Source organism: Tasmannia lanceolata, unplaced genomic scaffold, assembly GCF_043159265.1.
Source record: "Tasmannia lanceolata isolate RefF3 unplaced genomic scaffold, GAP_Taslan_0.1 ptg000015l, whole genome shotgun sequence".
Taxonomy (NCBI): Eukaryota; Viridiplantae; Streptophyta; class Magnoliopsida; order Canellales; family Winteraceae; genus Tasmannia; species Tasmannia lanceolata.
This window is the reverse complement of record NW_027518692.1, coordinates 12,778,142-12,802,973: the sequence shown is the minus strand read 5'-3', so window position 1 is coordinate 12,802,973 and position 24,832 is coordinate 12,778,142. Positions and strand designations below refer to the sequence as shown.

The window sequence follows — 24,832 nt, the reverse complement described above, 5'->3', positions numbered from 1 at the left end:
AAGCGGATCCCACCAACAGTGGGTCCCACATCAGCGGGCCCCACACAAGCGGGTCCTACCACCAGTGGGACCCACAACAAGCAGGACCCACAAATAACAGGACCCAACGCCAGCAGGACCCATCACTAGTGGGAACCACTACCAGAAGGACACACCGCAACCACTTTCATTAACTCATTGGTTAAGCGGGTCACTCCACAACCACTATCATTAATGAGTAGTTGCGCTTCACCGACGAAAATAATAATTAAATAATATTAATCATCCTGTTACTATTCAAGCAGCCTTTACTATTCATTTATTTATACCTTTACTATTCCTATATTTTTGTAAAAGCATTTAAGAGAGTAGTTGTGAATTTAAGACTGCAGTTGAAAAAAATACCTATAAATAGAGGAAGAGAAGAAGAAGAAAAAAAAAGAGAGAGAGAAAAAAGAACGAGAGAGAAGAAAGAGTAAGAGAGAGAGGGAAAAAGAGAGAGAGGAGAAGGAAAAGGAAATCCACTTCATCACTACCAAGGTAAGTCTTTCATATAGATAGTTAAAGTATTTATTATGGGTAATATGGTTGGTTCTACCACCTATGTAAATATTAGGATAAAGCATGCATAAGAGGCGATAACTCGCTATAGATTATGCAAGTTTTACCATCTTATTTGAACGGTGAAATGCTAGCATAGTAACCGTAAAGTAAACTTTAATCAAAGAAAGGCGAACTGCTGAGCATAGTAGCCAAGAAATAAACTAAATCAGATAATGGTGAACTGTTGAGCATAGTAAACTGTGGGGTCCACATGAATAGTAACATGTGGGGTCCATATGAATAGTGAATGCTGGGCCCCATGATCTTAAAAATTTAATAGAAAGAACACTGAACACAGGGAACATTATTTTGGACATAGATAGACATTACCTGGACAGAAAGGACACTGCCTTAAAACATGAATTTGATAAAATTAGAATATATTTACAGGTTATCCACTCCAAGGTGTAAGCTCAAACAAACCTGTGACCGGAAAACTATATGTAAGGGTTTTCTTCCATTGATTCTCTTTTGCTATATGTAAGGATTTTCTTCCATTGATTCTCTTTTGCTATATGTAAGGGTTTTCTTCCATTGATTCTCTTTTGCTATATGTAAGGATTTTCTTCCATTGATTCTCTTTTGCTATATGTAAGAATTTTCTTCCATTGATTCTCTTTTGCTATATGTAAGGGTTTTCTTCCATTAATTCTCTTTTGCTATATGTAAGGATTTTCTTCCATTGATTCTCTTTTGCTATATGTAAGGGTTTTCTTCCATTGATTCTCTTTTGCTATATGTAAGGATTTTCTTCCATTGATTCTCTTTTGATATACTGGATGTGAATATTTCATATTCTTTGATTCTCTTTATACGCAATTGCTATAAGAGTTTCTATCCTTCTAAGATCCACAACTGATGAGAATCCAAGGAGGATCCTTTCTTTCAGACCCCATTCCTTTCAGATAAATGATTTTACTGATAAAGCTATAATTCTATTTTGTATCCTCGAAACTTGTTTCCGTGAGATATATTTATGTTTAGAGTTTATCTTGTGATACCCTAATTCTGAATATGGACTGAGTTATGATATGATGACGGGTGAACGCGTTATAGTCCTCCATGTGCACGTGGGTAAAGACGACTCTAGAGAGTGTAAATCTAGAGGATTATGAGCCGAGGTATGGCTATGAATGGGCCGAGATATGGCTATGAATGAAAGCATCTATGCTTAATGAAGTATATATATATAATTCTATATATAATTCTTGATATCAACTTCTGTAAGTTTTCTCTATACGTTTGGAAAGTATGTTATGCTTATTCTTTCTTTCCATGTTTATAATGTGAGATGTCCTATCTACAAAATATCATGTTCTTATGAGCTTGACAATTCTACATCACTTGTTGTTTATACCCTACTGGGCTATTTGAGCTCACCCATTTTTTTCCTTGTTTTATTGTTCCAACCCCCAGGTGAAGTATAGATGAAAGATGAGGAATGCTAGAGTTGAATCCAGAACTGTTCTAAAGGACAAATATGTTTTAAATATGTATCAACTATGTCTTGAATTAAGATGTAATAAGTTAGACCTAATTTCTGTAAACCCTCTAAACGTAGTTGTTGTATTTGAGATCTTGGGAATAATGAAAGTTTTTGAGAAAGATGATGTAATATTCTTCTACGCACCGAGTTGGTATTTCCAAAAATCCGGGGCGTTACACAACATCAACTAGAGAAGACAACAAGACAGACGAGGAATAACAACTAACAACACACCACTCCATCCTATGAACTACATGAGGCCTACAACACTCCTCTTCAAGTTGAGGCCGAAAGCCCTCAACTTGCAACGAAAAGAACTTCAAGGCACAACAACCTTCTTGGACATTTCACCAAACACTTGATGGGCACCTTTGAGATCAAGATAAAAGACATGGAATATAATGAATATAGATTAAAAGACAAAAATTAGGATGGAGTGGATAGGGATAGACTCAAAAAGAAAGAAAGAAAGGATTTAAACCAAAAAGAAAGAGATTAGTAAGGTAGAAAGAAGAAAATTAAATCCATGCCTACAACATACTTTACTAGAATAATGCTTTCAATGTGATCTCTGCACCTTCCTTTTGATAACCCAACATTGTATTGTAAAATTGTTTAATAGCATCTGAATTGATCAAGCTAACTTCGTACCTGTGGCTATATCAGAGAACAAGTTTGACCGTTTCTGCATTAACCAGGCTAACAAACCAGCTTAACTTTTTAAAAGAACGGCGCTCCCAGATTGTACATGACCTTCAGACTATGGACACAAGTAATATTCCCTCTTCGCAGGAGCGTTTGTTCTGTCCTTTGCCTAAAAGCAACTCTAGATGATTCAAGTTTTGAGCTGAAAGAGAGTAATGCTAATGATTTCTTTCCATTTATAGTCATCCAAATGACACCTTATCTAGTTTTTAGCAATTGTTAGGGTTGTTTCCAAGGAACTTGTTATGCTACAATCATGCTTGGAGTGGCAGTTGGCAGTTGAGGTCCAAAAGCTGTAATGTACAGGTTTTCTCTGCGCTTCTGAAATGTGGGTTGTATCGGAAAGTTAGTTGGAACACATGTCTTCGAATTTGCTGTCAGGATGTATTATATTATCATTATGTATGGAGACTGCAAAAACTAATTCCGTTATTCATCGGATTTTTTTTTTTGCAGAAATCAATTCATTTAAGTGCCTACTATTTTGAAATAATCAGAAAAGTGATTATGCTCGGTTGAGCAGATAACTTATTTGCTTGGTTGGGCAGAAATACAGTGGGTGCCCACATTGTTTGGGTGATGTAAACCATTCATTTGATGGGCCCAAACATGGATGGGTGTGACCCAAAATCAGCTCCATAGGATCATCCCAACCCTTCGATTTGTGGAGGTTAAGATGGATGGGTATAAACCTCCACAAATCTATCCATTTTTTACCTCTACAGTTTGAAGTGTCATGATATTAGAGAATGAAATCAAATCAAGATCAAATATGAGATTAGAAGATTTGATTTGATTAGGCTATATTGGTTGGTTGGGTTAGATTAGGCAAGTGAATTAGATTAGGATATTGTCTTTCCATAATTATCTTATTCTCTTGCTATGTTTATCATTTGAGTGTTCTATAAAAACACTCCTTGTGCTTAATGTAAATCATCCAAGATTAATAGAAATCTCTAAAATTCTTCATGGTATCAAAGCGGGTCGATCCGCCCCTGTGCTGATCACAACCTCGCAGAGCTCGTCCTCCGGCGGACGGCTAGATCGACCGTCTGCCGGGCCCCAATCGATTGACATTGCAAACACAACCTTTTCATCATCTTCTTCAATTCTACCCGGCCATAGTAAGTAAATCGTTAGTTCTTCTTCCTTGTTTGGTTTTATCTCATCAAACTTTGTTCGGCTTGCTGCTCTTCAATCATCATATACTGGTTCGACCATCCCATCCCAAATCTTCTATAAATCTTATTCTTTCCTGCTACAAGCCCCTGTCGTTACATCTCTCCAAAACTAATTGATGAAGATGCGGTCCAAGCTAAAAGACCCATATTTTCGGTGAGTCAGTTTCGGATTTCTGTTGGGAATAAACCATATGCTCCTTTTTGGTTGCCATTTGAGATGATATTTTTTCTCTCTTTGAGAAATTCCTATGATATTCCATGATATCTATACCCTTTAGAGAAGAGATGGAAAAAGACATGATATCTGAATCTTTGCCAGAGAGGGTTTCTCACGAGATGGGATGGGGATGAAAGGTGTGAAAATATCACCCATTTTATTTATTTTTGAATCCTACAGCCCTTTTGTTTCAATTTCTTGGCTGCATTTACATAACACCCCAAATATTTGTAATGACACCCCCTTGGAATGATTACCAATTTTTCTAGAAGGCCCAAAATAAACAACCCCAAAATTGATATTTTTACTCCCACAAAATCCGTGTTGTCGTATTTCGCCCTATCCTAGCCGCGAACTTTTCGTTGCCGCTCATCTTATTTTCTTTTTCTTCAATTCATTTTTGCATTTCAATTGAGGTACCTTTTCTTAAGGTGCGTGCCTGAAATAGTGCTCTACTCGGTTGAGGTGCATCGGTTTGAGGTGCGTGCCCGAGAGAGTAGTTTCAAATTCCCATGAGGATTGGTATTCTAAAACCGACCCATGTTGTCTTGGTCCGTAGTGACTCATTATTACTCGCCCATTGAGGCTTGAGTCTTCTCAGGGATCTATGATCCATTAGCTTTTATAAGCCCTCTTGGCGGCATATCAACAAGAGACGTTTCATCAACAACATCAGGGTATTATAACATCAAGGGATATTTTTTATTTTTCATATTGGGGATTTTTATTGTAATCAAACGTATATCGATTTTCAATCCATATACGTTTGAGGAGGCATGTTAGAATATGTGAGATCCACCGTTGGATTAGGTGTAGATCTCACCTTTAGATCTTCTTGTGGGAGATTAGGCAAGTTGGTTAATGAGGCAACCCACTAGAATAGGCAGCTAGAATGTTCCTTTGAAGCTGATTTTTGGTGCACACCCCATATGTGAGGGCCTATCAAATGAATGCTTTGGATCACCCAAACAATATGGGCCCTCTGCCGACCAAGCAAATAACGTAATATGCTCTCGCATGCAATAGGCCATCCATGAAATGCCTTCTACGATGGACAGTGGAAAATCCCAATAACGAAACACATGCTGAGTTAGTGCAATTATCAAAACATGGTATTCGTGACTTAGTACATTGCCCAAAATCAGCCGTTCACTCTTCTTTGAAGGGCTAAGATTAAAAAACTTGTTTTTAAGTGAGATTAATCTGAGTCTTTCACAAAAGATAAGAAAAAACCTACATATCTTTTCTTTTTTAAATTTGCTGCTAAGGGCATATTTTTTGGGAAGGGAAATGAAATCAGCATAACCATATTTTGATATTTTCTCAAACCCATCTTGACTTTATTTAAAGATTTAAAGAGTTGGCAAAGGTTACTACAGTTCCCCAAAAAGCTCTCACAAGCTAAATTAGAAAAGAAAAGAAAAGCTGGGTTCGTGCAATTATTAAAACATAGTTGTGCTGGTTCTCATTTCCCTTTACACAACAGTAGAGTCTAAGGAGGGAGAGAAAGAGAGAGGGAGAGAGAGAGAGATATGGCCACCATATGTTGTATTGGCCCCCCAACACTCAATCTCCGACCCAGAGTAAGTTTCTTTTGGCTCACTCCCCACCTAAAAAGGCTTCTTTTTCATTAGTTGTTAGTGACATAAGATTTCTCGGATTTGTTGAAAGTATTTTCCTTTTATTTTTGTCCTTCCTTCTGTTCGGAAGAGGAATGGGTGCATTTGGTGTTCATCGAATAGACAGCAGGACAAGAGGGAGACACCTCCTCTGTTAAAGATAGCAGTAAGTGGTGTCACAGAGCTTCTCAGATTTTTCTCTCCACCGAATAACAGGTATCTTCCATTTTCCTTTCTTTCCTCTTCTTTCTTCTAAATTCGCTCATTTAGTGGTTGTATTATAATTTATCAGTCTCTCGATCTTCTCTATTTCAGATTTCTTATTAAACTTGAAGAAATTGTTTATGGTGCGTTTGGTATACACCAGATTTACAATTGGCCTTTTTAGATTGTGTACTGCAAGGAAAAAAAAAGGTCAAATTGCAAACTGGGTGTAAACCCATTATATGTGAATAATGTTGATGGTTAGTTGTATTGTTGTTATTATGATTGTAGTTGTAGTTATATAGTTTTATTTGGTATCGGATACGAAATGTTAGGTACCTAACCAATACCTCAAAAGCTGATGGAACGCTTTAGGCACATGGGCACAAGAATTTTTTTTCCTTTGAAAAGTGACGGAGATATATTAATAATTCATATGAAAATTACATGAAAAAGGGACCAGGAGTCCCCCATGAACTACATCGTATGAAGGCCTACGAGATAACTCCAGGGCCTTGAAAAAGAAAAATTCCAAAAACTATTCCCCATATCCCCTTCCCTTTACATCCACCATTCCAAACCAAAAATTCCAATTTCTGCAACCTTCCTAGAAGGTCATTTAAAAAAAAAAAACCCTGATAAAACTACCAAAGAACTTTTGCGATCTTCCAGTGAAGATCTTGAAAACAAATCCCCCATAAAACAAAACTTCACTCCTTGTTAGATCTTCCTCGGAGATCTTGAAGACAACCTACTACTAGCAATCCTCAAAACATTCCGTCAACAATTCCAGATAAACTCCCCTTCAAGAAGAACACTTTCCCAACTCCCTCAGAAGAAACTCAATCTCAAAGCCAAACACATCTTCTTTTGACAGGAAGATAGAGGGATCCTTCAGGGTCCGAATCCATCCCTTCAGATAACTTTTTTGCAGCGATCATGTCTTCCAACTTTTGAATCCCCGCCGCTTTGTCAGCCTCCCATCGAAGACACCGCAATCTCCTCTCTTTAGCCAAAGTTTTGTTGAATAAAGGGTGTTTGTACAAAGGCACGTGAGTTTCCTTTACACTGTAGGACCCAGTCAAACGGAAAAGATCCTCCGCTTTCCGATGAGCCTCTTCCTTAAACAACTTCCATTGCCTTTTGAGAAAATCCTTAATAGTTTCCCTGGGGGTCGATGCAAACCTAGAGGCCCTGTCTTTGTTGTAAATCATCGCCTTCATCTTGCGAAGGGCCTCGTCCAGCTCCGAGAGATCCGTGGACCATTTCCTTTTCCGGCTAGTGGCTTGACCATTCAAGGAACTGGAAGGGAGGGAGGAGTTATCATTCTGCTGTTCTTTTTTTAGTTTTTCAGGGAAAAAACGAAGGCTTCTCTCTTTCAAATCTCCTGAATTATCCCAAAAGACATCTTTTTAAGAGAGAGACCGCCTATGATGGCCAATAGCCGGTCCCCACACCTCCCACGATTGCGTGTGAAACAAGATTTTCCATACTTCGATGGTAAGACATTTATGGGACCAGATACAATCGCTTGTTCCTGACAGATATCTAATATCCGACTTCGACTTCCAATGACGCCTTTAATGTTCCAGAATATCTATTCATGACTAACGTCAGTTTCGAGGAAACCGTCGACTCCACGTTGCCACTTTCAATGATACTGTGAAAAAAACCTCGCTTCAAGCGCTTTTCAGTCCAATATTGCCTTACACAATCGTTTGCTTCATACGAGGACGCCTTTACACCCTGATCCCCACCTCTGACTATAAGGAGACCCACCAAATGTTCGTCCTTCCATTTCATTTTAGCTTGCTTTACCTTTTATTCCCCCAATCCCCTAAAAACTCCTTTCCATCCATCTTCATTAACGGCAGAAGCTTGAGAAACCCCAATGACCTTTCTATCCAATCACCCCAGGACTTTGCATGCCGTGGAAAGATGATGGGGAAGATGAACATTATTTGAACCCCACTCAACTACTCTTTCCTTCGGATGATTTCCTGAAGGTGGCTTAATATTGTAGTCAGATTTTGCCCTCGTTATTTTGGTCTTTGCAGATGAACTCCCCCCAAATTGGACCCCTGAGAGTTCTTGACCTACTCTCCGCTTCCACAGAGAGCAAAGTTTAGAGTTCCGTACCTTAGAGATCATTCCGGTAGGGCGCGGTCCAGGAGTCCTATTTTTAAGAATGCCCAAGGTCTTATTTGATTTTGTTTTCATTCCGGCTAAATCCTTAGATTTAACTGATCTATTTTGCTGAGGTCCTCGATCGAGGGTAGGTCCCACCTGCCCTAATAACCCTTTTGGTGCAAAGGGTACATCAGACTGATCAGGTAAAAAGCCCTTTTTTCCAACCGACTGACCATAGATCCCGAAACTTTTCCATCGGTCACTACAGGGGGGGAGACGTGATGAGAGATCCTTGGGAAACACACCCTTCTTTGTTGATTGGTGATGGGATTTGAATTTTGAATTTGAATGGAGGGGCCCCAAGAGCTCAACGGTCTTCCTGCAAGGGTTCCTTCAGTCAGTCTACAAACCATGACTCATGACAGGGATCGCCAACGGTCTTGCACAATCGAAATTTCGACCCACAGGAGAATCAGCCACTCGAACCGGTACCCGCGGATTCGTCGGATACATCAGGTTTTAGGCTTGCCATTTGGTGGGAGTCAATGCTGGGTGAATCCGAACTTGATTGGGATTTGTGAGCTTCGATTCCAATGGTGAAACAATCACCCAAAATCCGAAGATGAACGAAAGGCCGGGATAGGAGTGAGAATTTTAGCCGACACATAATTCATACAGTGGTCATGATTCCTTCCATCTTTACTTCCTAGACCGAACCAAAGATGCTTCCTAAAGCTTCAACAGTAGAAGTGGCCCATGCGTGCAGCGGAATTCCATAAAAATTAACCGAAATTTCTTCCGCTCTTTGTACAAAGTCCCGATGCCAGGCAGAAAGAGAGAGCCGCTGGTCTCCACAGGCCTTAAGCTCCTTGGCTAGTGTCCTGGCAGCAAGGTCTGCTGATTCAAACATAAAGAGAACTTCATCCTTCGCTAGGGCACAGGGCCTCGTAAGGGAGGGAATGTCCCAAAATCTTTTAGCCCAAAGCCAGAGATGATCTAAAGTCCCGTTAATCGCCCTTCTCCTATCAATCAGGCATGCTTTTAAGATAACTATTCGCATCTTCACTTCCTTTCCCGAGATAGATAAAGCCAATATTCCTTACTCAACGGTTGTCAAGATCACCCTGGAGTCAGGCAACCAAAGTCCCTCACCACCGACGCTAGCCGGTGACTTCTGTGGGTGACAAAAAACGGGAGTTGGGACAATTGGGGATGCAATTATCTTTTTCTCCTGATAACACCACGGACACCGATTTCGCCATTTGAAGTTGTGGTAATCACAGATTGAGCAAAACCAATCCCCAGGCCACCTACCCATTTTTGCCTTGATATCCCCCTTCATCTCCCTCAAAATGACTAAGTCTACTCCTGACACTAGTTTGGTTCGTCTCATTTTTTCATGGGCACAAGAAATCATTCTGCTTCGAAAGAGTGCCTACCAATGATAGAACTCATATATAGAAATTATTTTGTTTGTGTACATTTATTCAGTCACACGCTCATTTTTTTTTTAGACTTTTGAATTTTGATTTTCATCATGTTCAACAGGGCAGATCATGTAAAGAGAGATGAACCTTCCGTTTGTGGTATAGACGATGTAATAGCGATCCTTCAGACTGATTATGAGCGTGCTTATTTTCTCACAGGTAAAAATATTTTGTTTATTCTTCTTTTTCGAGGTTCCACACTTTTAACAGCTTGTAACCACTAATCACTGACTCTGCGAGTGGATAAAGCCCCCACATTTGAATTAACATTGTTTTATTACCCAAATTTATCACAGATCCATTATTTTTTTTTGAAATGAACAGTGTCGATTTAGCTTTTCTTGGCGGAACCCTAATTGATAACTTCATTCTGATCCATTAAAAATTCTGTAACTATTGCAAATACTAGATTATCTTAATTTTTGGAAACCATCGCCTTGTCTATAATTTTTTCTCGAACCTTCTCGTTTTATACCCGCTGTATCATCTTTGCACCATGTCTCTTCTATTCGCTTGTGTTACCTATTGAAAAAAAAATTGTCCTTCCCAAGAGAGAGTGAGGGCTGTTAAGTTTGGCTCAATACAAGGGAGTTTATTATAACATTATAAAATCTACTCGATGTGTATAATTCATGATTATAAATTTACTACCATATTTCTGTGCCTTGGTTCATCTTTTGGTTTGAGTGGATGCATACACTATTTTTTTCGTTGTTATATTTTCTATCACGCATATTATAAGAAATTTGTATTAGAAGGTATTGCATAATCAAATCTTTTGTGCTTGTTTGTGATAAGAAAATCTCTTATTCTGTTCGCCATTGCAATATTCTATTTTGCGTTTGTGATAAGAATTAAGAAATAACACTTAGATTTTTTTATTATGCATCCAGTCAGCCCCATTAGTTTATTAGAAAAGATGAAAGGTAATCCCTGTAGCAGAATTTAGTACTGAAGCTGAATATTGAGCCATATCTGCTACTTTGAAGTGAAATTGTATGGATTTGGGTATCTTTGAAGACTTGTTCATGCTCAAAATTGCATTTTTGTCACAAAATTAGCAAACACATAGAAGTGGGTCTTCATTTTATCTGAGAAAAGCTCATAATGTAGATTATCTCCTTGCCACATCCCACTTGGATTACCGCTTGCAGAATCATCACCAAGTCCGTGATGTCTTCTAGACACTCTCTGGGTGAACAAATAGTCATCTCACTCAATAGTGATGACAGCTTGAGGGATTGTTAGATGATAATGCAGAAATGATTATCTATTCAAGCACTTTATGGAGATTTTTATTAGTTTGAGGTTGTTTGTCCATTCATTTATAATTCTGGAGACACCTGTTGTTTACCCCTTTTCCCTCTGAATTGTATTAACAACTAATTTTTGCATTCAGCAATTATACACGCATCATACCTCCAAAGTCTGTCTTGTCTTAACATTCTGGGGGTCCTTGTTCTTTGTTTACTTACAATTGAGAGTTGAGACTAAGATATAATACTCGCATTTAATATATTATTTATCTTTTTTATTATGTTAGTAGACAGTTGTTTGTTGCCTTTCAACTAAAGCTGTTTCTAATTGTTTTGAATTTAAGCATACTTATTTTTTAACTTGAAACTATTTACAAAATATATTCCTACAAATTTTGAATTCTTAAGTTTATACATATTATATATGTGTGTATGTATTATTAATAATAATATCTGTAAGGGCAGTGATAAATCGATTCCCAAAGATCTTAAATCGACCCCCCATGTGTCTTTCTCTCTCCTCTTTCTCTTTCTCTTTCTAACCCAGAGGAGAGAGAAAGACACATGGGGAGTCGATTTAAGATATATGGGGGTCGATTTATCACTCCCCTATCTGTAAGCACTAATTTGGAAATTGGCTTCTGATTGCCTAGGAATTACAACAGGTTTTGATACTTGCAGATGTAAGAAAATAGATTAGTTGCAGATCTAAGAAAATGGATTTATTAAAACAAAAAACTTTTGAATTAGAAAAACTTCCATAGGTTCCACTTCATTCTTCTAATATAATCTTTTTCATTGGGTCATTCCATTTGCTAATACAGTGAAATCTTTACATTCTGAGAACATGAACTTTCCTGTAAGAAGCCATTCCTTGCATCACAATTAAATGTTTTTTTTTTTCCATCTTCATGTGGAAATATTGATCATGTTAGTTGCTATCATCGAACAAAAATCTCGGGAACTTGTACCCTGAAAAAAATGAAAAAGAAAGCAAAAAATCTAAGGAAAAATAAATAATTAATCTTATTATAATGGTGCCAGGGAATTTCACTTCAACAGTTTATGCAGATGATTGCTCGTTTGAAGATCCAACTATTAAATTCCGTGGTAAGAATTCTATCTTGGCATTAGTTTAGTTATTTCATTCTTTCTTTTCTTTTCTTTTCTATCATAATTCATTGTTTATTGTATTCATATTAACAGTTTTTGTACAAATCCACTGAAAACGGAGTGCAAATTTGTTTTACGCCTATTTTACGTCGAAAGAAACAGAGCCTTCGTGATAATTATTTACAATTTCTTATGATTAGTCCAGTATCTTGGTCATAAGAAGAAAATAAAGGATAGTAGAATTCCATTTATTCTCATTGTGGTCACATGATTGATATAAGAGTTCACTCTCTTATATAAGAGATTTTTTTGAATTTTGCTTGATTGTATATTCTTGGTTTTGCTCTCTCTCTTTTGTACTCTGACCATCTTGGTCCTTCGGACCCCGCCCCCCTATTCTTATGAATATATTTCCACACCCTTCGAAAAAAGAACAGTATAAGAGTTCACAGTTTTAATGAAAAGAAGAATTAAGCCCTCGTAAATGACATGTACTTATAAATATAAAAGGGAGGTAAGGAAAGGTAACCCCACACACGCGCGCTCTCACGTGTTTATATATAGATTTGTATACAGGCACATACACACTTCACAAAACTTGTATTCAACATGCACCATCCGATCTATTTCAATCCAACAAAGATTCTGTGAACTATTAGCTAATGTTATTTATGAGTAACCACCTTGTGACCAAGTTGGCTAATTACTGATTTGAGAAAATATGTGGAGGGTAATGATGCATCAAGTGAGTTTTGAAAACCGTTGTCGTGTGCCTTTGTTGCCAGAAGGACAACCACTTTGGTGGACGTTGTGACCCTTGCAAAGAATCAAAGTTTTCAGACAGGATAAAAAAGAATGGTCTCTGTATGTGCCTTTGGGACGATCATGTACTAAGATTCACAAACTGTGAATGCTCAAGAACAAAGGTACTTGACCAGAAATGAGACAACATAAGTAAATGAGCCTCTGCTTGAGCTTCCAAAGAGAAAGGCGCATGTACAGCCATTTGATTATCCTTAAGTCATTCTCCAAAATTGCCCATAAATCTCCTTTGTTTTATGCATATGGAATTGGAATCCCCTGCTTTGCTATTGACGAAGCACTGGGAATAGAAAAACAATATACATGTATATTGCCGCCCTTAAATTAGGAGTGCCACCCGTGCAAGTTTGTACCGTATGTTAAAGAGTAAAATTAATTCAATAAGGGAAGCAAACATGGTTAGAAATGCCTAAATTTGTGGGAAGCAGTACCAAGTAAATAAAAGCGAAAAGGGAAACGACAATTTGAATGTTCATCTCAACAACAAAACCAAAATCAAATTTTAAATAATGGGCAGTAACTCTAGCAGATCATTTAAACAGTAACGTGGGAAACTACGAAAATTGAGATGGTTATCTATGGGGCCAGGGGCACCAATATGTTCTTCTGATCTTGATAACATGTCATGCTGCAAGGGTTCTGAATGTGAGTTCTCTGTTCTCTTAGACAGTTGAATTTTTTTGTGTGGTAGACATGGATTGCATCCTTTGATAGGCTAGCATATAAGTTTGAGCATCACAGGGACATGATTAATCATGAAAATTCACTACGAGTTACCATTAGAAAGGAGAGGAAATCATTCTCTTTTGCACTGCAATATATGACATTTGTTAATTCAATGGAGATCCTCATGCCCTCTTCATATGCTTTTAGTATATTGTTACTTTACAACTCTTCACTAAGCTCTGGATGATTTGTTCTGATTAATGACATCTGAAGGACTAATTGACATTGTAGACCATGTGCAAATACATTTCAGAGGAAACTCAACTAATTTTATGGTTTGTGGGCTGTCCAGGTAAGGATCTGTACTCTCGCAACTTGGGGTTGCTTGTAACTTTCTTTGACAGTCCATCTCTTGTATTACAAAAGATTGAGAAGGTATTCTTTGTTTATGTTTGGAAATTTTACTAATAAATATGAACTACTTTGCCCTCCGAGCAAATTTATTCCTTCTTAAAATTATAGTCAATTGTAACATTTACAGCCATATAGAGAGGAATGATGAAAATTACTGTGTATTGTATAATTCCTAACATCATTATTGGCTTAAGGGAACACAAGTTGCAGTGCTTCTGTCGCACTTTCCAAATTAATACGCCCTTCAATTCCCATGAAAAATTACTCTATATTAAATTAACATGCTTACTTTAAAAAAAACGAAAAACTACTAAACCAGCATCCGATCTGAACTGGGGAGCCAATTCATCAGTTTAGATTTGGTTTTCAATGAGTCAAGTGGGGTGATAAGTTGGTAGCCACAATGGAAAACGTGTACTAATTTAGGTCAACAGTTTCTCTTCCACACTTATATTGTAGACTTCCACTAAAATACAGATGAAGACATTGTGGGAATAATGATAAAGAATGTCTTTTCAATTACACTAGTTGGTTTGCTTAGCTTCTAATCCCTAACGGCTTCCCTGAGAAACCCTCAAGAAGAATACTGTTATTGCATAGGAAAGCCAAATTATAATGCCCTTCTAAATATTTAGGAGTACTCTCCAGAAGCCTGAAGAAATGCAACATCCCCGCATCAGAAGCCAAATTATAATGCCCTTTTATAACCTCTCAGACCAAAATTTGTGTAACCAAAAATTGGATCATAAAACTTAAAAAGCAATTGAATCTTTAGTTGGATCATAAAACTTCGAAAGTAATTGAACATTTGGTTCTCACACTGACGTGACTAAAGGCATCACACCCAAGGATGTCAAGGCATAACTCCAAGACGAGGGAATCATGCCCAAGGACTTCAAGGCATAACTCCAAGACGAGGGAATCACATCCACAAGTTGCACTTGCTGCTTATTTTTTCACTTCAGAATTTTCCCGATTCATACTCTTATTATGATGTGTTGGAGAGTTAGATTTTACAAATGACGAAACGGTTTTATTTAGGGAGATGATAAATTCATATCCTTTTTTAACTTTAGCCATTTTAGTGGTTTTATGATTAAAGACAAAATACTTCAATAGTCATAAATCCACTAAAAGGTGTTCACATTAAAAACCTGCATTTATCATCTCCATAGATATAATGCTTAGTTTTCCATGCATAGAGGATGGAGCTTAAGAAGAGTATTAAAATCATGTGTACTAACTTAAAGATCTGTGATATAGAGAAAGTACTTGTTAGTTTGTACTTTGTACCATGGCAATGGGAACAGGGGAAAGACCGAATACATACTCAGAAATCGGGAATACTATGGAAAAACGGATCAATGTCACAAACAGAACATTGTGGGGCCAAACAATTGAAAATTTACCAAGCTTACAGTAAAACAGAAATAAATCCAAGGTAGCAAATAGCAAGACCAAAAATATTTAAGAGAAAATTATCTACAGATAGCTTGACATAAGAGCAAAAGACACAAATAGAAGTTGCCTTACAAAGGACTTCATAAAGGATTGAGAGACATACCAACCTCCAATTTTGCATGCATTAGCCACTGTTCACTCTTTTTCATGCAAAATGAGGATGATAGGGCGTTATTTACCAACCTTGAGGGGTACTGTTGTCGTGAAAATTTTCATATTATTGGATGTCTACCTTTCTTTATTGTAATTTTTGGGTTTGCATTTTGCATATCTTTGGTCCTCCCAATCTGTGTTTTTTCCTCTCATTGCCGCATGCAAATATTTATTCCTTCTATTTTTGAACAAAATGACATACAATTTTTAGAAATTTCATAATTTCTTCTACTTTGAGTATGCGATGATTTTCAACAATACATGCCTGCATGGATCATTATTCACTTGGATACAGTTTTATCGTGATTATTTTCTCTTCTAAATTATTTTGTAGCAGTTGATTGCAAATAATTTAATAGTTTCTTAATCATACTAATATTTGGTTACTTCTATGTGGGTTGCCAAATTTGAAAGAGACTTTGTACTAGCTACATGGATATAATGTAATAGCTGCTCTAAAACACACTAATATGTGGCTATTTCTATGTAGGGTACCGATTGTGAAACAGAGTTTGTACTAGCAGCATGGAAATTAAGGTATATATGTGTGTGTATATATATATATATATATATATTGAAATGGATGGAAATTAAGGTATATATTCTTCTTGTCTAGCCTTTCTTTAAATGGTGACTTGTCGTGCCTGTTATCTCCATTGTCGTATTTCATGTGATTTCTGGATGAAAACTAAGAGCAGTGATTATAGAATTCATTTCATAGAAGTCAACTTCTGCAGTTATAGAAAACTGTTGAATAATAATTGTTGGCAAGCATTCAGAGCGGTTCTCTAGAATATCCAAGTATATAAATAATAAATATGCGTGATCCTATTTGGGTACTTAGCTTGGTGTTTGTGCTCCTTTAGTATGATCTTGGAAGCACATATTCTATTAATCAAGGGCTAGCTACACGACTTCTTAGTGTCAAAATGTCCTAGTAAAGAAGTTTTTATTAATTTACTAAGGTTGCGTTTGGTAACCATTCATAAACGCTCTTTTTCGCTTTTCCTTAGGCTAGGGAATGGGAATATAAAAGAATGCCGTTCATTTTAAAAGAGTGAAGCTCATTTTACGTTTGCCAACACACCAATTATTTAGAGCGACAATTTGTCGCTTTGAAGAAATAAAAAATGCATTTTATCGGGATAGTCTTTTTCTCATACACCTTTTCGTCGCCCTAGTAGAAATGAGCTCCAGCTTCTCTCCCTTCGAATGTCGTTGCTGCTCGCCCCCTTCATCTCCCTGCTCACTATCTCTCTAATTCCTTAATTTATCAGCAATTTTAGTCTCTTTTTCCTTGATATTTTCAATCGAGTTCTCCTTTCCAGTTATGGTAATGGATTTGGATAGCAAACTCCAATGCATTGATCTTCAATGGGGTTTTCCAAATGGTTTGACTCTTTTACACACTCGTAAAGCCTGCATCCAACCTAGTTTCCAGCAGATTTCGGCCTAACTTAAGCTAGAAGAGAAACCCAGTTAGGTTTCAGCGGTTGTAGTTGAAACTTCCATGGCAGAGTCAGAGATGAGGTGCTGCAAAAGCTCTTGAGATGAGGCGAAGAATCCCTTTTGGCTACGGTTTTCGAAAGCTCTTGAGATTAGGCGCTTTTCTCTTTGAGAAACTCTCTAGAATTACCATTTGTTCTCATTTGCAATGGAGTTCAAACTAGCAATCAATTGTGACAAAGATTGGCTGTAAACTTGTGGGATCAAAGCCTGCTCTGATATCTCCAATTTAGAACATGGTAAGAAGGTACATGCCGATCTGCTCAAGATGGGTTGTGATTTTGATGTTTTCATTGCCAGCGCTTTGATAAATTTCGACCTGAAATTCAATCTCACCGGAGATGCGAGATTGGTGCTAGACGAAATGTCTGAAAGATGTGGTGTTGTGGAATGCCATGATTAATGGGTATGCCCAAATCGGATCTTTGATCAACATGTATGGGAAATGCAAGAGCATGTCTTGCAAGAGAAATCTTCGAATTGATGCCTGAGAGGGATATATTTTCTTGGAACTCAATTCCTTTCCAAGATCCATTTTTACTGTTGTAGCCAAATCATTCTACTTAAAAAATAACAGAAAAATTGATTTTAGATGTAAGTTTGCCGAACACGATTCTGTTGCAAGGAGCATTCAAAAAAATGTATTCTGATTCCTAATTTCAGAATGAGAATCAAGAGAATGGTTGCCGAACGCACCTTAATTTTCTGATCCAAGTTTTGGAGCAAATTGATATGGATCCATAACATGGGAGGTATATGACATTTTGGGCTCATTTATATAACTATTGCATGCCAACGATACAGGTTACTTGCTCATCGCTCTTGCCACACTTTTCTATCCATTAGTCAATGCTATTTCTCTTTTAAGGATCCATCTTATGCTTCCAGTCTGGGCTATGATTATGCTATTTTACTAAATTTCCTTTACTCTTTAGTCTTAACACGTGTTTTTTTTTTTGAATGGTAGTCTTAGCGCATGTGTTAGTAGTCTTCAAGCTTCTAGGAATTCTTTGGTCAAATCTCAATGGTAATTACATTCACGTAAAAGCAATTTCCAATCAAGAAATATCTGATCTGGTTAACTTCGGATGAAAAGGTAGTTCCATTTGCTATAAATTGTTGGAGAAGAACCAAAATGAGAGAATGGAATGAGTTAGGGTCTCTCCCCTTCACTCAAGTATATATAAGATGGGAAAGAGGAAAAGACTACTATGCCCTTATGGCATACATACATAAAAACACACATAGATATCCAAGTTGGAATGTATATATTACACAGTCTAGCTTGTTACAAATATCAATAAATTTAGCTTTGCTCAATGGTTTGGTGAAGGTGTCCGCTAGTTGGTCGGCCGATCGAGTGAAAATAGTACGTAACACGCCCTGCTGGATCCTGTGTCTAATGAAGTGGCAGTCCACCTCAATATGCTCGGTGTGCTCATGAAACACAGGATTGTTCGCAATATAGATAGCCGCCTTGTTGTCACACTGCAGGAGAAGATGGAGGAAACCCAATCTTAGATAGTAGAGAACGTAGCCAAATGAGCTCACTACAAGTGTGAGACATAGCCCTGTATTTTGCTTCAGCACTTGACTTAGATACAATATTTTATTTCTTGCTACGCCGTGACACAATGTTTCCTCCAACAAAGGTGCAATATCCAGTAGTGGATCGTCTGTCAGCCGGAGAGCCAGCCCAATCAGCATCACAAAAGGCCTCTATCTTCATGTGACTATGTTTCTTGAAAAGTAGCCCTTTCCCTGGAGCACTTTTCAAGGAATGAAGGATATGCACTACAGCTTCCCAGTGAGAGGTACGAGGGTCACTCATGAATTGGCTGACCACTCCTACAGCATAGGAAATATCAGGACGAGTGACAGTAAGATATATGAGCTTTCCAACAAGTCTCCTATATCTGCCAGGATCCTCTAATAAGTCTCCCTCTTCTGGAAGGAGCTTTTTATTTGGTTCCATGGGAGTACTAGCAGGTTTGATCCCCAAGGTTCTAGTCTCATCCAGAAGGTCCAAAACATATTTTCGCTGAGATAGGGAAACATTTGTACCAGAGTACAATACCTCAATCCCTAAGAAGTATCGAAGGTGACCAAGATCCTTCGGAGAGAACTGCTTCTGAAGAAAACTCTTCAATAGTTGAATGCCACAAGAGTCACTCCCTGTAATGATAATGTCATCTACATAGACTATGAGAATGACATATCCAGCATCATATTTGAGGCTAAAGACAGAGTGGTCCACTCACATTGCTTCATACCATATCCTATGAGAGAATCACTGAACTTGCCAAACCAAGCACGAGGGGATTGTTTGAGGCCATATAGGGACTTGTGACGACGGCAGCCAGAGGTGGTCAACTCCCTTGAGCAACATACCCTGGAGGTTGCTCCATATACACCTCCTTAACCAAAGTGCCATGGAGAAAAGCATTTTTGACATCAAGTTGGTGAAGAGGCCACCCATAGTTGACGGCCAATGAGATAAGGACACGCACAGAGGGTATTTTGGCAACAAGAGAAAAGGTGTCAGTGTAATCAATTCCATAAGTCTGAGTGTATCCTTTAGCAACCAAGTGCGCTTTGAGGCGCTCAACTGTGCCGTCAGGAAGGTATTTGATGGCATAGATCCATCTGCATCCAACTGGGTGAACTCCAGGAGGAGGGGTAACAAGAGCCCAAGTCTGATTCTCCTGAAGGGCGCTCATCTCATCGTCCATAGCAGCCCGCCAGCCAGTGTGTGCCAGTCCTTCCTGCAAAGACTTAGGCAAGGAGACAGAAGACAACGAAGCTACAAAGCCACGAAATGCAGGTGAGAAACGGTCATAAGAGACATAAGACGATAGAGGGTGAGCAGTAGTACGTGAGCGTGTACGAGATGCAATGGGAGAATCTAGTGGAGGGCCAGAAGGCTGCAATACCTGTGAAGTAGGTGCTGTGATCTCTGGTTGGGACGAGATTGGTGCAGGCAGAGCTGGAGACGGCTGAAGACGGGATCGACGCTGGTAGATCCTAACGGGGCAGGGAACCTGCGGAGGAGGTGGAGACGGAGGAGCCTGCATGGGGGCAGAAAGAGAGGGTACCACATCTTGAAGCACTGGGAGAGGAAGAGGAACCGAAGGGACCAGTGGAAGAGGAGGACTCGCAAAATACGGAACAAACTTGAAGAAGGTAACATCGGCAGAAACAAAGCACCGACGAAGGCTAGGACTGTAACACCTGTATCCTTTCTGGGTGCGGGAGTAACCCAGAAATACACACCGCTCAGCCCGGGAGTCTAGTTTGTCCACACCTAGGCCCAGCTTGTGGACAAAAAACACACAGCCAAACACGCGAGGGGTAAGAGGAAAGGGTTCACCGTGAGGGTGAAGGACCGAAAATGGGGATTGATTGCGTAAGGTTGACGAAGGAAGACGGTTAGCGAGGAAGCATGACGTAAAAATGGCATCACTCCAATATAACTTAGGAACATGCATATGAACAAAGAGTACGTGTCATGTCCAGAAGGTAGCGCAACTTCCTCTCAGCAACACCATTTTGCTGAGAGGTGTATGCACATGAGGATTGGTGTAGAATGCCATGAGTGGCTAAGAAGTCCTGAAACCCACTCGAAGAGGAAAAATACTCTAGCATTATCTGTTCGTAAACACTTAAGGGGACAATCATATTGAGTAGTAATTTCAGCATAAAAGGTGCGGAAAGCAGTAAACACTTCAGTACAATTTTTAAGTAAGTAAACCCATGTCATTCGACTAAAATCATCCACAAAGACAATAAAGTATGCATATCCAAAAAAAGACTTGGTCCTTGAGGGACCCCATACATCTGAATGAACCAACGCAAAAGGTCTCAAAACTCTACTATCAAGCCTAGAAGGGAACGACACACGGTGGTGTTTCTTGAGTTCACACGACTCGCACTGAAAGGGCTGAAGGCTAGAGGAGACAATGGAGGTCTGCCTGAGACGCTGAAGAGATGGATGACCAAGACGACAATGCCATTGATAAGCATCAATAGAGCTGCTCAAAATGGTGGGAGAGGGATGGCACTGGAGGTGATAGAGGCCACCCAGCTCATGACCCGTTCCAATCATCTTCCTAGTCGAAAGATCTTGAAAAACACAATATGAAGGGGAAAATGAGACATAGCAATGCAAAGATTTAGTAAGCTGGCTGACTGATAACAAATTAAAAGGAGAGGTGGGAACACACAAGACAGATGATAGAGTTAGACCCTCATGGGGTGACAGAGAACCATTACCAGAAATGGGAACTTTGGTGCCATCAGCCAGAGTGACAAAACGAGAATGAGAAGGAAATGACTGAAATGATGTAAGGGATTGAGAGTTACCCGTCACATGGTGGATGCCCCAGAATCAATGATCCAGGAGTTGGAGCTAGTGAGAAGGGAAGCAGGTGCACTACCTGATTGGGCAACCACGGCGGATGGAGGGTGGCTGCTAAGGCGGAGACGCTGAAGCTCCTCATAATCAGCTCTGGTGAACTCAAAAGGCTCATTTGGAAGATCTAAAGTAGCAGACTGGATTGTGCCATCAGGAGGGGACGCAGCAGAGAGGTGGGCAGCGCGGGAATGATGGAGCTCTGGATGAAGCACGAAGCAAGTATCAACACGGTGACCATCCCTATGACAGTAAGTGCAATATGGCCTACCACGACCACCTGTACCACAGCCACCACCCACCACACGACCACGACCATGGGCAAAGGAGCCGCGAGCACGGCCAAAGGAGCCAGTGCCCCGACCAAAAGGACCAGTGCCATGACCGGAAGAAGTCCCAGTGTCATAAGAAGCAAGAGCGGAACCCTCTGAAGGAAGCATCGTGGAGGAGCCTCCCGGGGCACACTGCTGAGCACGGGAGTAAATCTCTGGGAGAGAGGGGATGGCCCCTGAGCCAATCATCTGCTGACGGAATGGTAAGAAGTCTGTTCCTAAGGACTCAAGATAGTGTATAGCCCTAAGCTGATCCCGCTGACGAGCTAGAACCGTCAGATTTGAAGTGAGGGGCATAAAGACATCGAGCTGCTGGCATAGAGAGATAAACAGGCTGTAATGGTCGGAGAGGGATAAGTTGCGACGTTCAAGACGAATCCACTCACAGTAGGTCTCACAGATGCGAGTGAGGTTATCAACCCCAGAGAACTTGAGAGCAGCATGCTCCCAAATGTCCTTGGCAGTCGCCAAGTCCATCATCGGCCGAGAAATATGAGAAGCCATGCTCTGCCATAGTAACGTGCGAACCATCGCATAATCCTGACGCCACCGGTCATAGGATGGATCTGAGGAGGGTGGAGGACCTCGCTCAATGAGAGACACTCTGCCGCGAGTGAGAAGATATGTCTCAATAGCCCTCCTCCAGCTAAGATAATTGGAGCCGTCAAGGCACTCCGAAGTCATCTGGGGAAAGGACTACTCAACAGAGGGAGAGTACACTCTGGGATGGTAGCTCAAAGGAGAAGGAGCCCCGGGAGGATCAGTCACACTGTCAGTAAGGGAGGGTGAGAGAGGAGGATCCGAAGTATTCGATGGATCCATCGGAAGAGAAAAAGCTCACGACGGCCCGAACGAAGATGAAATAGAAGTGCCAAAGAGAAGTCACAAGTGCGACTCCATCAGATGAGCGCGCCTCCGACGACACAAGAGAATGAGGAGAGGCATAGAGAGACAATGCACATGAAGGAGCATAGAGAGAAAGATTCGGGCCAATGCCGAGAGGAAATCGAAGCCGCAAAGAAGAGGAATAATAGAAAGAGGAGTTTAGGCCATTAAATAGGTAGTGGGTGAGGGATTTAGGGTTTTATGAGGTAGAGGATTTAGGGCTTTAAGAAGAAGGGGAAATTAGGAGTGAAGATTTTGGGGTTTTAGGAGGGAGAAGAAGAGGGAAATAGAGAAAGGAGGGAGTGGAGAAAGAGGGATAGCAGGTGTGGGGGGGGGGGGGGGGGGGGGGCAGGGGGGGCAAGAGGAAGAAGAAGGGGCAGCAGGGGGCGACCAGGGGGGGCAGGGGGGCGCGCAGGAGGAGGGAGGAGAAGGAGAAGAAGAAGAAGAGGAGAGGAAGAGAAGAAGAGGGAAGAAGGAGAAGAGTGGGAAGGGGTTGGGTGGAGAGAGTGGAGAAGAAGAAGAAGAAGAAGAAGGAGGAGAAGAATCTCCAATTTGGTCCCTAGGGCACAAAAACCCTAAGGCTCTGATACCATGTTGGAGAAGAACCAAAATGAGAGAATGGAATGAGTTAGGGTCTCTCCCCTTCACTCAAGTATATATAAGATGGGAAAGAGGAAAAGACTAGCCCTTATGGCATACATACATAGAAACACACATAGATATCCAACATAAACCAATTTTCCAAAACTGATTTTCATTTGGTAACCCAAAGTGTGCTACATTCTTATTCATGGAAGTTCATGTGGATGCCCTATTTGATGTTTGAACCTAACAATTTTTCTTATCCAATTTGTTTTTCTTATCCAATTTGCAGAACCTACCTGAAACTTCCTTGGCAGCCTCTCATTTCTATCGAAGGAACTACTGTTTATGATTTTGATGAAGATTTCAAAGTGAGTCAAAAAATTGTTTATAATTGAATATGTGGTGTGTTTTGAATGTACATGTGCATGGCTATGATAATATCCCTTCTACAGATTGTTAGGCATGTGGAGAGGTGGAATGTTTCTGCAATCGAAGCGATTGGACAAATATTCACACCTGGAGCGGGAGAGCATGCTGGATGAAAGAAGTAGCTCTTGGAAATATATGATTATATTATCCTGAGTCGTGACAACAATTCAAGTGAATCTCTTGTATTATTGAGCGTTTGTGTATGTCAATTTATCTGTACCGTTGTTACTTGTCACATGAAAAGCTCAAGAACCCATTGTTTCTAAACCAACTTGCATGATTCCTTTTTTCTATCTGTTATTGAGCTTTCGGTCTGTCAATTTATCTGAATTGTCTTAAGTACTATGATCACCACTGTTGTAGCATGAAAAGCTCAAGAACCCATTGTTTCTAACCGAACTTGCTTGATTCCTTCTTTTTTTATCTGTTATTGAACTTTTGGGTCTGTTCATTTATCTGAATTATCTTAAGACTCACCTTGTTTTACATTGTTTTACTAGCTGTTAACGGCTATCACAATTCCCAAAAAGCTCTCAGCAGCCAATTAAAGAGTAAAACAAGGTGAGTTTGCCCCGTTATCAAAACATGGTCGTGCAGATATCAGTAGCCTGATTACTTGCAGCTAACCCCGGACGCTACGTAAAAATTCATATATAAAGTGAGTGGGCATTCATCATTGCATTGCTATTTCATTCCTAGATAGATTGGCGACCAAAAAGTAAAACTACTTTTTTGTCCTGTCATGGTTGGAATTGGAAACCAAAAACAAAAGGAATCACTTTATGAGGAAGTCTTCAACATATAGATGAAGAGATAAAGGTTGAAAAACATTGTAAAGGGGAGCCTTCTTTTCAATCATGCATTGTGGCTAGACCCCTCATCATATCTGTAAGTGGAGAGACAGTGATGAGAACTTGTTCTCCTCTTTGGTTCATGATAGCTGTCTCAATGAGTATCTTTTTCTTTGGGGTTCTGAAGTAGCAGTAGCGGCTCATTTGCTATTCAAGCCAAAGTCTAGTCTCTACTCTTTTGCTAGCTGTTGGATTCTTCTCCTTGTATGCCCTAGGCATGTGTTTGGATTGCTGGACTCAGGAGTCGGAATCGAATCCTTGTTCAATTTCTATTCCAATTACCTTGTATATAGAATGGAAAAAATAAAATAAAATAAAATTTTAATTAAACTTTTTT

At 39.6% G+C, this 24,832-nt stretch overlaps 1 protein-coding gene across 3 annotated transcripts; it reads left to right on the top strand.

Annotated features, from left to right (window-relative positions):
- The first annotated feature begins 9,620 nt into the window (after window positions 1-9,620).
- Window positions 9,621-24,617, top strand: LOC143846372 (adenine phosphoribosyltransferase-like protein, putative (DUF2358)). 3 transcript variants are annotated; one of them, XR_013234755.1, is made up of 7 exons: window positions 9,621-9,770; window positions 11,912-11,977; window positions 13,821-13,903; window positions 15,987-16,033; window positions 23,505-23,583; window positions 23,668-23,815; window positions 24,145-24,617. XR_013234755.1 is itself a non-coding variant. In XM_077354803.1 (6 exons), the coding sequence occupies exons 1-6, from the start codon at window positions 9,662-9,664 to the stop codon at window positions 23,755-23,757; spliced, it is 474 nt and encodes a 157-aa protein (XP_077210918.1). In that variant the 5' UTR covers window positions 9,627-9,661; the 3' UTR covers window positions 23,758-24,069. The 3 variants fall into 3 exon arrangements, 1 of the variants encoding a protein (XP_077210918.1); XR_013234754.1 differs by having other exon boundaries at window positions 9,622-9,770; window positions 23,668-23,844; XM_077354803.1 differs by lacking the exon at window positions 24,145-24,617 and having other exon boundaries at window positions 9,627-9,770; window positions 23,668-24,069.
- The last annotated feature ends 215 nt before the right edge of the window (window positions 24,618-24,832 follow it).